At 36.9% G+C, this 14,997-nt stretch overlaps 1 protein-coding gene across 1 annotated transcript; it reads right to left on the minus strand.

The window, feature by feature from the left end:
* Positions 1-334: 334 nt before the first annotated feature.
* LOC145996885 (uncharacterized) lies at positions 335-9,066 on the minus strand. Its single transcript, XM_083133440.1, has 2 exons — positions 8,569-9,066; positions 335-1,657 (listed from the first exon to the last, which is right to left on the minus strand). The coding sequence occupies exons 1-2, from the start codon at positions 9,042-9,044 to the stop codon at positions 718-720; spliced, it is 1,416 nt and encodes a 471-aa protein (XP_082989566.1). The 5' UTR covers positions 9,045-9,066; the 3' UTR covers positions 335-717.
* Positions 9,067-14,997: the final 5,931 nt, after the last annotated feature.

Below are 14,997 nucleotides of genomic sequence, written 5' to 3' on the forward strand. Positions count from 1 at the left end.
GTCCATCTATTGTTATGCCCATGCCTATCCGGGAACAACGGTGTCTATGAATTCGACACCTCTCTACAATTGCACTGCATTTAGTACAAACAATCCTACAGTTCTGTGCTGATTGTTCCAATTTTATGTGCATGTTCTTCCTATGCCAAATTTACATGGTTTCGAGGTCAGATCCCCACTTCACGTTGTCTTCACCTTGACCCCCTAAAACAGTTTTTTAGCTGAAACAAAAAAAAAAAACCCGTATTTCCTCCTTTGGGGCCCTATACACCTGCTAAGTTTCATGGAAATCGGAGGGGGACACTTAGATAACCTCCCTTGTAAGTGCATTCATGTGAGCGAGTTACACTGTGAATTCTCAATTCTAGAAGGTTGAAACTTTACGTTTAGTTTATGTTTTATAATTTAAAAAAATTCCGCCTTGGTTAGCATATTGAGTTTTACATGTCAATTCTCAAGTGTGTTTTCAATTTCCACTAGCAGCAAATCTCTTCTTGCAGTGAAGACATTCCTATGGACAAATTCCATCGTGCTATCTCAAATGTATTTTCAAGCTTTCATTTCGAGTAAATCTCTTTTTGCATTGATGGCATTCGTATGGGCGAATTCCATTGTGAATTCTCAAATGTACTTTCAATTGTGAATTAGTAGTGAATCTCTTTTTGCACTGATGGCATTCATATGGGCGAATCTCATTGTGTATTCTCAAATGTGTTTTCAAGTTTTCACTTCGAGTAAATCGTTTTTGCACTGATGGCATTCATATAGGCGAATTCCATCGTGAATTTGCAAATGTCTTTTCAAGCTTCCATTTCGAGTAAATCTCTTTTTGCACTGATGGCATTCATATGGGCGAATTCCATCTTCAATTCTCAAATGTATTTTCAATTGTGAATTAGTAGTGAATCTATTTTTGCACTGATGACATTCATATGGGCAAATTCCATCGTGAATTCTCAAATGTACATTCAATTGTGAATTAGTAGTGAATCTCTTTTTGCACTGATGGCATTCATATGGGCGAATTCCATTGTGAATTCTCAAATGTGTGTTCAAGCTTTCAATACGTATGAATCTCATTTTGCAGTGAGGGCATTCATATGGGCAACTTCCATTGTGAATTTGCAAATGTCTTTTCAAGCTGTCACTTCGAGTAAATCTCTCTTTGCACTGAGGACATTCATAAGGGTGAATTCCATCGTGAATTTTCAAATGGCTTTGGAGGGTTTTATTGCACTGACACTCGTATGGGCGAATATGATCATGGCTACATTCCTTGCTCAGTTTTGTGTCTTGGAGGAAAACTTTTTTGCATTGATTTCGTTGCAACGAAATACATTCATTGTGTTCTTCGATATGTTTTAAGCGTACTTTGGTTGTAAATGATTTTCCATATTGAGCGATACGTTGCACCTTAATGTCCTTCTTTTGATTAACGATATTTTTGTGATTATCTTCAATTAAAGGAGGTGATTTATTAAGAGATTCCTTGTAATAACACTTCAATTTGGCCTCAACGTCTTTCTTCTTGATGGCAGAACGTCTGGCTTTATGTAGTTTTAGATCTCCAATATACATTTCATTAGTATACATGGTGCTTGATGGTATACTACAATCTCCATTTGTATTCGGTATTATGAAATTTATATATTTCTTCCTGAAAGGCAATGTTTTAATGTTGAAAATGTACAAAAATAATATCATTATAAAAGTACCGATGCTCTATTACAGGGTGCGGCAACATAACTTCCTTATTTCAGAACGCAATAAAACCCATGTGATGAATTAGAATTGTTTAATGTTTTTTTTACACTGTAGGTACATATCTAAAGTTATGTTTCACACAGTTTTGAAAATAATATAAGGGAGGTGACGCCTCCATTGTCCATACACTGAAGAAGCTGATTTCTGGCGTTCTTCATGACCCGCACCAGCATATCAGCGGGAGTGTTGGCAATTTCTTGACGGATGTTTGCCTTCAGGTCTTGGAGGGTCCTTGGATGGTAACATAAATGCGGGATTTAAAAGAAACCACAAAAAAAATCGCAAGGGGACAAATCGGGGGAGCAGGCCACTCCAAATCGCCCCTGATCGAGATGAGGCGGTCCGGGAAGTGTTCCCGCAAAACAGCCATCGATGACCTTGCAGTGTGGGCCGTTGCTCCGTCCTGTTGGAACCAACCCGGCGACTGATTGGGACGCACACGAAACTTTAGACTCGCGCCTGTCGAATGAGACCACTCCCGCCCCACTACGAACTCTACAGGGTGTATGGCACGCATTTCAAAAAAGGAAGTTACGTTGCAGCACCCGTACTTTCACGCTTGTACAATATATGTATGTGTGTGATTTTAACTACTAATTGACCTATAAATCAATCTATTCAAACAGCAATAATCTATCTTTGTATATATTCCTACTACATGTCAATTTTTTAATTTCAATACAAATCTAGAGAGGGTATTAGCATGTAGAGATAGATCTGCATTGGCCAGCATGAGTCACTCCGTAAACCGGTATCCATTCAATCAATGTGCTACTTCTCAGGACCCAGCTCTGAATATGGTAGGGCAGCTTGGATAAAACGGGGCAGAGAACTTTGCTGGGCAGGATCAATGTGCATAACAGCTGCGGGTGGGAGCAGGGAGTAAAGTTTTTGCAGGAGTGGGTATTTTGTGGTTCAGTGCGATCCGTATGTAGGTATCCATGTGCAGATGACCAGTTCACTGTGCACAGTGATATGTTTACGTGCTTGCCTGCAGTAGTGCATACTACCATATAAAATGGGTTCGAAATTTAATGGTTTGTACTTAGTTATGTACTGTATATAGTTTCCTCCAGATCTTTTATTGCAAAACATCTCTCATGGTGGAATTTAGAGAAAGGGAGGTAGATTCACGCCCATCCTGGAAACTGCATATATACAGGGTGTCATTTTAATGGCGCCCACGGACCACGGAAACGTAAAGAGGACATCAAAACAAACCACTTTTCTTAGTAACGTTTTTCTCGTTGGAGCATCGTTTCGGCGCTACAGTCGTTCAAAAAAGCCCGTTTTGCCGCGTGAATGCTGGCAACCACACACAACATTTGATTGCATTTGTGACGTCATATCCCGTCTTGAAGCGATGCATTCCAGGGTTGCCAGGAATATACACATTCTGTGAAAAATGACATAGCTTAAATCAGCCACATTATGTACCGTAGAACAAAATGAGAAAACACGTTCTGTAACCTACCAGGAAGTAAACAAACGATACGAAAAATGGTAGAAAGAAAATAGAATTCAAGTGGAAGTGGTCATATCAAATTTTGTCTCAGCTTACATGTCAAATATTTGCAAATCTAGTTACCAAGTTGGCATCTACAATTTAGTCTATTCACTTCGTCCTTCTGATACTAGTTGTCTGTGACACACTGAACAGATGACAAAATAGAAATGAAAGAACTCAGAATTCCAAAGGTAAGCAACACATAATATAATGTATATTCAGGTCATTATGAGGCAAGCGGCAAGAATGGTTGAAAATACAGGGATTTAGTAGTAATACAAGCTCTCCGACGACCGTGTTTATCTATGCACCGGATACACATGTAATAGTTTGCAGCTGTGAACAGGGCAGTATATTCGGTACTGATTCATCATTAGATTGTTACTGTGGTTGTACGTGTTTTAGCAGTAATGTAACAATGTGAACCTCGGATACTTCCGTTATCAGCACAAAAGTACCACAAGGCATCTGGACACAATCCTGTAGATATCAATCTTGCAACGAGATTTGCAAATATTTGACATGTAGATGGGTGTAAACAGCCACACGTAAGTTGTAAGTCCAATAAAATTTATTGTTGTTGATATTTGACATGTACGCTGAGACAAAATCCGATATTGACACTTCATTTTGAATAAGTTCATTACAATTTCTCATATCCTTGGTTCACTTCCCCCTTCCACTAAGATGACTGCTGATCTTCTGGCTGGTAGGCTATGATGTTCGGTCTACTGAAGGCGTTTCTCGCTTCGTTTTACAGCTAATAATGTGGTTGGTAGTTTGTCAATTTTAAGATAATTTGTGTGTTCCTTGCAACCCTACCGTGCGCTGTTTCGCCGCGGGAAATGACGTCACAGATACGATCAAATGTTGTGTTGGGTTGCCAGCATCCAGGCGGCAAAACGATATTTTTTGGACGGTTATAGCGTCGAATCGACGCACCAACGAGAAAAATGTTACTCAGAAAAGTTGTTTGTTTTGATGTCCTCTATACGAATCTGTGGTCCGTGGGCGCCATTAAGATGACACCCTGTATATATATATATATATGCAAGGTCATACATAATTTGGACTACTGCATTAATTATTAAAAGTGATTGATAATTTAATATAAGAATGGTACAGGTTCGTTGCAGGAACAAAAAAATCCAAATTTAAGCAGTGATTCGAAACCTGGATTTCCCCTCATTGCAAATAAGAATGTAAAATTGGTTGCCGGCTGTGTGAATGTGCACATGATAGATTTTTGTCCATGAAATGATTTCGTTATTCTTCATAAGAACACAAATACATAATAAATGTCTATGAAGATCTAGTAAAGTTAGCCATGGCTGCTGAAAGTACTAGTATAATCATATATTATTGTAACTTCGCAATTAGTTATCTAATTTGTTTGTCATGAAGGTTCAAAAATGAAGCATTGTGTGTGTTGGGATTAAAGGTGGGGTTTGAAATATACTAGCATATTCCCAAGTTTGCAATGTGTAGCACATGTGGACTAGCTGCATGTTTAATTATTCCATTGTGGAAAGTTTTGTGTGCTGTCAGGACCGTACCCAGGGCTTTTGAGGAGGGGGGCAAGCAAGAAATGGTGGATATATATGTATATACACACACAGACACACAGGTGGTGGACAAAAAAAATATGAACACCCTGATATGACAAAAAAGAACTTTATTCGTAGGAAGTTGGCCCACCCTTGGCTGAAAGTACAGCATGTATTTAAGTGTGGCTGGAGGTGGAATCCTAGTAAGCACTTTGTCCTCCAAAATACTTTACAAATGTTCAAATATGTTAAGATCAGGCACTTGATGATCCCAGATGATATGTTCCACTTCATCTTCCTGCTCATTGAACCTGCTTTGATGCACCAAAAAGTGTGAATGGGGCACCGTCGTCTTGAAACACAGGTCGTTTATCAGAGAACACTGTGCGCATCACAGGATGGAGATGCCCAGAATGCTGCGATACTTCTCTGCTGTGATCCATCCATGGAGGACTACAAGTGGCCAAAGATTGGATTGGCTTGAGTTGGTGTTTTACGTCCACTTTATGCACAGTAAGGCTAATTGGGACTGGACCTACAGTTTAAAGTGGGATCCGAACCACTTGTGCCTCCACCGGGTATCGAACCCGGGAAAAGGCCAAAGACTAAACTAAAATATCGCTCCCCGCACCATCTCAGAAATAACAGAACCTCCTCCATGTTTAACAGGAGGAAGGAGGCAATCAACATGAAAGACTTCTGCAGCCGTTCTTCACACACAAACATGCTCGGTGGTCTAGAATAATGAGAATGCAGATTCATCAGACCAGATGACCTGTCCCCACTGCTGTCATGTACAGCCTCTGTGGCCTTGGTAACATTTTCGATGCTTCACAGCATTACACAGTGACACCAATGGTTTTGGAATAACCGCTCTGCCATGAATGTTCCCAGTATACAGTTCACGTTAGGTAGTTTTGGTTGTACAGGGTCTTGGAGATTGGAGTTCATCTCAAGACTGTTGTCTTGTGCTTTTGGGCTACTATTCACTTCAACACCAGCCTATCTCTGTCGGTGAGCTTCAAATTTCAACTGCTATTCTGTAACGAAAATTATGCCTTACTTTCTTGACTGTAGGCTGTCATCACAATTGACACTGTGCTCTTTGCAACCCCCACAATGTTGACTGTTCTAGTCACTGAGGTTCCAGCTAGGTGCACTCCAATGATCATGCCATTTTGAAAGTCTGAAAGGTCAATCATAATGGCATTCAACTGATAGCAGAATGTTCACACACAATTCCGATAAACTGATTCCTCTACCTTCATGATTACCAGTTGGCAGACTTTTGTAGCAGGTGGCATGACTGTACTGTACGGATGAATTGCGACCTGTTTCCATTAATTTGTTCAGCACCTGTATATATATATATATGCTCTTTGCAGATGAAATGGCCATTGATAATAGAGATGGCCAGAAACTTCTGGAAAATAAAAATCTGGATTGTGGATAAATCCGAATTTCAAAACTCCTTTTGTCTCCGCAATGGGTAACCATGAGTAATTTGACTTGAAATGTTTTGAATATTTTTGTGCATTTGAGCAGTATTTTGAAGAGTGAAGGGCAATTGTGACATGTGTCTGCTGATTACAGAGGCTCTTGTTAGAGGGTGGAGAAATGGTAAATAGGATATGAGAAATTGATTACTTCCATCTTATTCTTAACTATCCTTTTTATGTACCTCTCGACAGTAAATTTGCAGCATGACTATGTTCAAGTAAATAATTTTGTCTTCAAAGGAATACATTCTTATGAAGGAAAAAAATCAAGTGTAAAAAAGGTATATCACTGAATCATAAACATTTAAATGAAAATAGAAAATATCAAATAGGCATATTTTCTTGCTTGTAGGTATCAATACTTAATTTGAACTGTTCAAGAAATTAGCTTCTTTTTGTAAATTTAATTTACAATTCCTTACTACTCTATATTATGATGCATTTTGAACATATGTCTGAATAACTGACAAAGCATTAAAATTGTACATCAAAAGCATATACAATTGGTAGCAGAGCAGCAGAAGTAGCAACGGATTATGTTGAATTTGCAATTACATAAAATATTCTGAATTTGCTTTTCAAATACTCTTCTTTGTGTTTTCGTGCTCTAATTTTAAAATATTATCATATCTAAATCATCAGTATTGTCAGTAGTAAACATGTATTTGCTCATTCAAAACATGTGTAAGTAATGCTCATGGGGAAATGTCTTTCCACGTTTATCCACACATTCAATACAACGTAAGAAAGTGAATCGTCAGAGTAACATTTGATTGACATCTATAAGCTTACATCACAACTTGTTGACAAGGAATCTCACTCATAAGCATTGCTCTGTGTATTTGCCAGACACCAGACGATGTAATCAAAATGTTGATGATGTCTCTCGCTCTTGCATTGCTGCTGAACTCCAGAGTGCAATGATTAGCACAGTGGACCAGTATACCTGTAGTCCCAGGTTCGAATCTTGGCATGTAGGTTTTTGTGAATAACCATCCATCACATCATTAGTCATCCTCATCTCAGTTAGCCAAGAATGGGAGAAAACAATGTAAAATAAACCAAATCATTTGTTCTGGATTTAATTTTGAATGTATACTGTGGTATAAGCAAAACCTAGCACACTGAACTGGCCTTAGAGTACATGAAAGTTAAAATGAAAAACATTATGAATTTTGAGAAAAAATGTGGAAAAATTATTACAAACCTCTTCTCTTTAGAGTCGAAATTGCCTATAAAAACCAGATTAGCTTCAAAGTCTAGTTTTCCTCCAAGAAATACACTCTCTAATTTCAATCTTCAGATTCATGATAATAAAATATCCAGATTTTGCACTCCCTAGGTAATACACCTTTTCAGTATTGTTAGTGCTTGGACAACACATTCTGTCACAATATATGATAATGAACGGAAAGCTTTATGATGCTGCTTCCATTTTTCAAGTCAACTCACTGCATTGTTAAAACCTACACATATTTATCAGAGAGCTTAAAATTTTTTGAAGTTGATTATAATGAGACACACGTTAAGTTGCTATCTTTGACAAGTTTTGAGTTACTAATGAATGAAATTTGGGAGATTTCTAGAACATGCTGAATACTCTGTCACATTTCAGCAAAATTGGTTTGCCAAATATCTACTTCAGATTATTCTATAGATTTGATTTCTCACTCATCATGTATCTTTGCAATCAAAACTATCCATTTCTGTTACAAAAGTATGCAAAATACAAGAACATGCCCTCAGAAAAACAATATAATATCCTTATATATATCCATAAGTATAATGATGAATGTGAAAAATAGGTATTTTATATTTTCAGATTTAGTATGTATCCATGCCCTCTCTCATGACATGTCCTAAGCAGGCCCACCACATACCAAGGGAAGCCACCAGGGGTTGTGTGACATCCCACGCTGACAACCCTCTGAAAAAAACTGAAGCGAAGAATCTTAGAGACAGTTTGGGAAATATTATTCAAAACAGCCCCTGCAAAACAAGTAGAGAACTTCAATATGAACTAGATAGCCTGCAGGCAACCAAAAGAATGCATGTTGGAGTGGAGATATTAGATATTACAAATTTTCAGTTCCAAATTACATTACAAATAACCTTTAGTTGCTCTCTTCAAAATTTGTCATGTATTTTCAACTCAAATCCTTCAAATATTTCTGGAACACACTGCTTTACTTACATCTAAACCAGGCCTATATTGATAATATTACAATGTAATGCTAATATTATTCGTTACCTGCTATCATCATCTTCATCTTTTAGTGCATTCTTCAAATCAATATTTGTCAGATTCACAACGATTCTCTCTTCTGATTTGATAATTGGGACTTCTCCATCATCATGTTTCACAACCTCCTCCTTCTTTACATTTTCTCCTTTCATAAATGATGTCTTGTATTCATTTCCTATGTCAGATTTGTATTCCTTACATTGGATGGGATTTTCCACTTCCTTGGAAAAAACCGACTCCTCTCCAATATTACCACTTTCAGCTGCGTCAGGTCTTGCCTCTGGTAATATCCCTGGAACAACATTATTAAATCCATTCCAACAAAAATGATCCACTTCACCTATATGGTAATTGTGAGTTGATGTTTTCATGTTGTTTGTACATTCTGCTTTTATGAACATGCTGGGTTTTGGTGATTGCGATATACAGTGCTCTACAATTGGAATTTCTGGTGATGAGACAACTTCCCCATCACATTTCATTTCTCTGCTGTCAGGTGATATAATATCACTGAAATTATGATATAAAAATATAATAAATTAATATGTTGGCTATCAATGAAAGAATAAAAACAATACTTTTACTCTCATGGTTACTGGGAAAAGCTGAATAAAATAAAACTGGAATTTTTGTTAAGAAAATTATATGTATACCCATATTTACACATGTATAATGCATGAGCATGCATGATGAGCACACTGGTTTTTCATGGAGAAAAGAAACAAACAATTATATCTTGCATATAATGTGCAGTGCAACTGAGGTTCAAGAAATTGCTTTCTTAGTAGTAGGTTGTAAAGCCGTTGCTATGCTGATCAAGAGGAAAATATTTTCTTGTGTGCAATGAGTCAACAACACACATGACTAACCCCCGGCCCCCTCCTCACCATTCACTTCTGCAACTACCTTGTCTATTCTTTAGTATAAGAAAGAGAGATCAAAATTATGTTGAAGATATGAAGAATTTAGGAAGTTATTTTATATTATTTCTTGCCTGCCCAATACCACTGATATACATCCCATGTGACAGGAGGTGCATGCTTGAATTCTACAAGAATGAAGCTGCATCTCTCGATTTCACAAAACGTTTCATTATAAAGTGAAAAATCATGGGAAATGGCATTTTTTTAAAAATATTAATACTGAAGAAATCCAACGTAGCAATTTGCATTTGTGCCTGTAGATATAGTGTGTTACAAAGAGACAAAGTAAAAACATGTGTGGCTTAATGTTGGCTGTCCAAAGTATTGTGCATAATACACACCTATGCTAAAATTTTGGAAAAAGTGCACATTATACACGAGTAAATAGGGTACATTAGGGCCGAGACAATACTGATGAGTAATATGGTATATTAGGGCTGAGACAATACTCATGTAGATGTATTAGTATTGGAAATTGTAGCGATTTATTGCAAGTGAATTCGCAAAAATCCTACAACTTCCAACTTTACGTTGAAAAAAAATGCTCTGCTCAAAATACGCGATACATAATCGCTCATTATTTAATTCCCAAGATTTACGACAGATGGCTCCACTAATTATTTGCGAGTTATCGAGTCGTAAATCACGCCACCTGGATCACCCGAAGGAACAACTTAAGTGAAAGTGAGCAGACTTGTGTGTGTAGAGCGGCCAGTCGTGTATTGCGTTCGGTACCAGCAACAACTTTTTTTTTTCCTCGCGCTCCACGTTGCAAAATGCTTCTGCAAAAATGAAGTTTGAACTTTTGTCGCTTTGACCTACAATTTGTAACGCGCGATGAATTGGCGAGCTTGTTCGTGGAATATAGACCGAGAGCCTTTGTTGTAAAATAGGCTACTATTTCTTAAATTTGGTACCAGTTGATAAATGGACACGTGGATTGGAAAGGGCCATTTGACAGTCAGCATTGGGAGCAATATTGGGAATCGACAAAATGGACTACATGTGATTTCCAACCTAGACGTGCACGCATTCACGGGGATTTGTCTGCCAATCAGTGAAGGAAGCCGTATCCTTTCCCAGGACTAAGAAAGCGATCACGCACAAAAACAAGGTAGGCAGAAGTGAATTTTTTTGTAGTATTTTGTGGTGAATAGCAGTGAGACAAAAAATACGAACCAGATATTTTTTTCTTACGCGACGACGAACTATGCAAGTTTCGTACTGACTGCGTCAAGTTGCAGAAATAAGCCTTGTTAATCAATTTGTAAATGTTCGCGAAATTGTAAATCTTAAAAAAAAAAACATCGTCGTAAAACATTGGTTCACCACGTGGTTGTGATATGCGTCGCTCAATTTAAATGTGTGGACACAAAAAGAGTTTAAATAGACAAATTTAAAAATGTGCCTGCGTAAAACTGGTTCTTGTTTAATGTTCTGCAACGCATTTGCCTTTTTTGAAGAAAGTATTCGTTGGCACTTTTGCTAAATACGTCGCAAAGTCATACTTGGAGTAATCGCGACGAAGACTTCGCCGACGCCATTTTTCCCCCACCTCCCCTTTTTTGTCATTTTGGGATTTGGTTAATTTGCTGGCAAAATTGTACGAGGCAAATAAATTACTTAATTGGAGAATGAGCATCTAGGGAGAGCCTCTCTTCTGCGTTCAAAAAGGTTCTTGTAAATTCTTTGCACATTTATTTAATATGATTCTATAGTCACAATAATCAAAGGTTTATTGTAAAGGTGTAAGAACCATTTTTTGATTAAGCCAATATAATTAAAAGGTGATTAAAACTTGGGCAGAAACGCGAGTTGAATATAAATTGTAGATTATTGGCATAAACTGAACGCAGTGCCCTTTTGATATCATTGTTGTTGAATAATTGATTAAGACTGTTATTTATGAAATGCAAGCATTTTTTTTGATACACGCGATGAAAAGTTATTGTTCAAATGTATTGTAATTTAATATGAGTTAACAATCGCACAACTCGTTGTTTTACGTAAAATTGCGAATATTGCCCTAATCAAATTAGGAGCTTGTTAATGACGCTATATACATAATCTTGTTGCTGTAACCGTAAAAAAAGGGGTTACGTTCTAAATTGTTGTTGTTGATCTTTTGGAATGCATGAATAAATTACGTTATAAATTGTTAAACTTTGACTTTTGCCTATTTGACATAATTTGCGTTCATTACCTTCCTAATTCACCCATGGTCTTCGACGACATGTATGCACTATAAATGGAAGTGTTGGTAGTTAGTGTTTTTTGTAATTTATGGTAAAGGAATAATTGATACTACGTAGTAAGTTATTTGCTCTGGTGCGTTACGCATTTTTGGAAAAATTTGTAGCGTTACTACTTACTTTGTTTTTCAGGAATGAGTTTTTTTGCAAACGTCATTCGCGTTTGCCTTGTCTCTCCCAACCTTTATTTGAATTGCTGACAAGGATTGTGAAGTTCAGAGTAATTTTGCGGTGTTACGAACAACGTAACGTAACATTAAAGTATTGATAATTTTAATTAAGTATCTTATACCTTTGGGATCGTTTACAATAAAATAAGCTAGTTTGTCACTAATCATGTTTACAATACCCATTTTCTCATTATTTAAGTTGTTCCCAGCATTTTCTTCCCCTGCTATAACCAGCAATGTATCTATGAATTTTCTAACATCGTTTACCCACACAAATTCTTTAGGTAGAGTATTGTATTGCTTGATGCCACTACCGGTTTTGAGTTGGTTCCAGAAGGGTTTGATCAGATTTGTGTATTTATGACCACTGCTCGATTTCACTCGCTTTTTACGGGCATCATTATTTTGATACAGAGCTTCAGAGGGTGTCAAAATTTCAGAGTAACTTTGATAATCATCTTCTGTAAAAATTTTTTGTTGTTTCTTAGTGATGAGCTCCCATAGCCCAACAGTACCAGGATATCTGGACCAGCTGTTTCTCCCACCCAAATTAATTTTTATGTTGTCCCCTTTGAATGTAACTTTAGGTTTGCCAATTTTCCATACTACGCCTTCATTTCCCTCCATAGTTGGATACAATCCAAATACTTCATCATTTTCGAAATTCCCAGTACTCAAATAATCCCTTGCCAGGGGACCCAACTCGAATTTCTCTGATTCTTCTATAGCTGCTTGAGCAGGTGGTTCCTTAAGTACCAGAGGAGTGTGGATGCTGGATAATGGCGTAGGAGGGAAATCTGCATAATTTTTAGCAGTAAGAATTACCAATTCTTTGATGAAGTTATTATTTTGTTTTGTCACACCCTTAATCTCTTTACCAAGACCACTGATTGCATCGATAATAGGTTGGCTTGACGCTTGTGTTGTTCGTAAAAACCTCGATTCTCTGATTTCCAATCTTTGAAACGTTTGGACAAGTACTCTCGTAATTTCGAATTATCTTCTATTTTGTGTTTTGTCATATTTATTTTTGATTAATGGTTATTTTATATCGATAGTAACAAATCATGTCGATAGTAACAAATCCAAAATCGTCGCTGTTCCAACAAGATGAACAAAATTTTGAAAATTGGTTGTAATTTAAGTCTCCTCCCACATAATCATCGTATACATGTTTCAAATTAGTATGATCTTGACTAAACAAACAGATTAAGTTTGTATTATCTCGTAGTAATTGTTTGGGAATTTTGGAATAAGTTTGAGCTAAATAAAAGCAGTCTATTTCTTTGTGACTACCCTGTGTAAAAGCAATTTCTAATTTCATTCTGATTTTCCAGAATAACATCATCAAACACCACAACAGAATTTTTCAAACATTGGTCGTGAGGTTTTATTGTTGATGCAAATGTAGCTGTGCCCAGTCCCTCGTACAGCTTCATAAGTTGTTGGTATTTCGGTTGTTCTAAACTCTTTGTTGTATTGTTATAATCATGAACTAGCTCGGGTAAAATTTGCTCCCACTTATAATTGCCTTGTAGAGTAAATTGTCTCCACATGCGATTTTTTAATGTTCTGTTGAATCGTTCCGCTATACTAGCTTTCAGATCACTGTATGTAGAATAATGTTTAATATTATGTTGTTGCATTAACTTAGCAAATGTAGAATTGTAAAATTCTTTCCCTCTGTCTGTCTGTAAATATTTTGGTATCCTTCCCTCACTAAATATCAACTTCCCTCACTAAATATCAACTTAAAAGCCTCGGTAACACAAGTCCAGGCTTGGATTTTAGGCGAACAGCCCATGCATATTTGCTAAAGGTATCAGTAACTGTAAGCATATATTTGTAACCATGATTTATCTTATCCAAATTTTTTAAAGTCCCCCTTGTGGGGGCCATCTCAATCAGATCAGCCTGAAACAGATCATTCACACCTTTTGTTACCACACTCAGTCGTTTGTAGTTACGACGAGCTGGTCTGTGTAATTGATTAACTATATCTTGTCTTGACATCGAAAATGAGACAGAAAATGGATTATCCTCGGGGTATAATTGTTTCACTTCAAATAATAATTTGTCATTAGCTTGCACAGGGAAAACAGATAATTCTTGATCCTCATGTATTTTATATTTCTTTCCAGATTCGTCCCAATATGCAACAGGTATCTGTAGTGCTCTGTAGATGCCATCTTTTCTCTGTAAGGTGAAATGTGGTACTTCCACATGCTTTCCCTTCTTCACCTAGCCAAATTTTAAAAATTTAATTTGGCCATCAAGGAAAAATTCATGAGACTGACTGTAAGGGTACATTTTGTAAACATTTCCTGCATTATCATTAGTCCAGTGCCCTCGTACATTTGGTACACTATCAAGCCTAACTATCTCAACAGTCAAAAATTGACGTAATTCGAGATCGTCTAATCTGCTTAATACCGTTTCTTGATATTCGTTTATGGTGCGTACCACTTCATCGTAGCTGGGTTTGATTTTCACATTGACATACAATTGTTTAAATTGTTCTTTGAGATCGTGAAGATCTGATGTGATACCTGATAAAGCAGATTCCTGGCTTGTTTCGAGGGTAGCAATTTGTTCTTTAATATTGGAAGTAATCTCCAGTAAACTTTCTACAAGTTTCAATTTAGTACTCTGGTTTGTAAGATCGAATACCTGCCTTTTGATTTCTACAAACAATGCATGTAATTCATTCACAATCTGATTGGTAGGCAAAGTAGCAATAGTGTCTTGAATTATGACAATTTCCGCTTGAATATTTTTAATGTCCTCCGACTTCAATATTCTATTTACTGCTCTTTTTACAGATCTTATCTCCTGAGAAGTGGGTAAATTGGATACTGTGTTTTGAAGTGAGGTTAAAGCTTGCTTAAATACATTTAATTCTGTAGCATCTGCTACACTGGTTAAGGTATTTTTAAGTTGCTGTATGTCATCTTGCGTAGGGGTAGACTGTTGCAGTATTTGCAATTTGTTCTGTATGTCGTCTATGAGATGGTGAAAATGAGATAGTTCAGATTCAGTGTTGAGATTCTCTAATTTTGTGATCTGTCGTTGAATTACATTTAAAGATTC

The sequence above is a fragment of the Lepisma saccharinum genome, chromosome 13, assembly GCF_977018435.1.
Source record: "Lepisma saccharinum chromosome 13, izLepSacc3.1, whole genome shotgun sequence".
In the NCBI taxonomy this organism is placed as follows: domain Eukaryota; kingdom Metazoa; phylum Arthropoda; class Insecta; order Zygentoma; family Lepismatidae; genus Lepisma; species Lepisma saccharinum.

Bases quoted from the DNA above. Each gene is read 5' to 3' on its own strand.
- LOC145996885 (XM_083133440.1), bottom strand. From the start codon at position 9,044: ATGAAATGTGATGGGGAAGTTGTCTCATCACCAGAAATTCCAATTGTA. The intron at 1,658-8,568 runs GTAACGAATAAT...ATTGCCTTTCAG, and splicing joins GATGAAGATGATGATAGCAG to GAAGAAATATATAAATTTCA.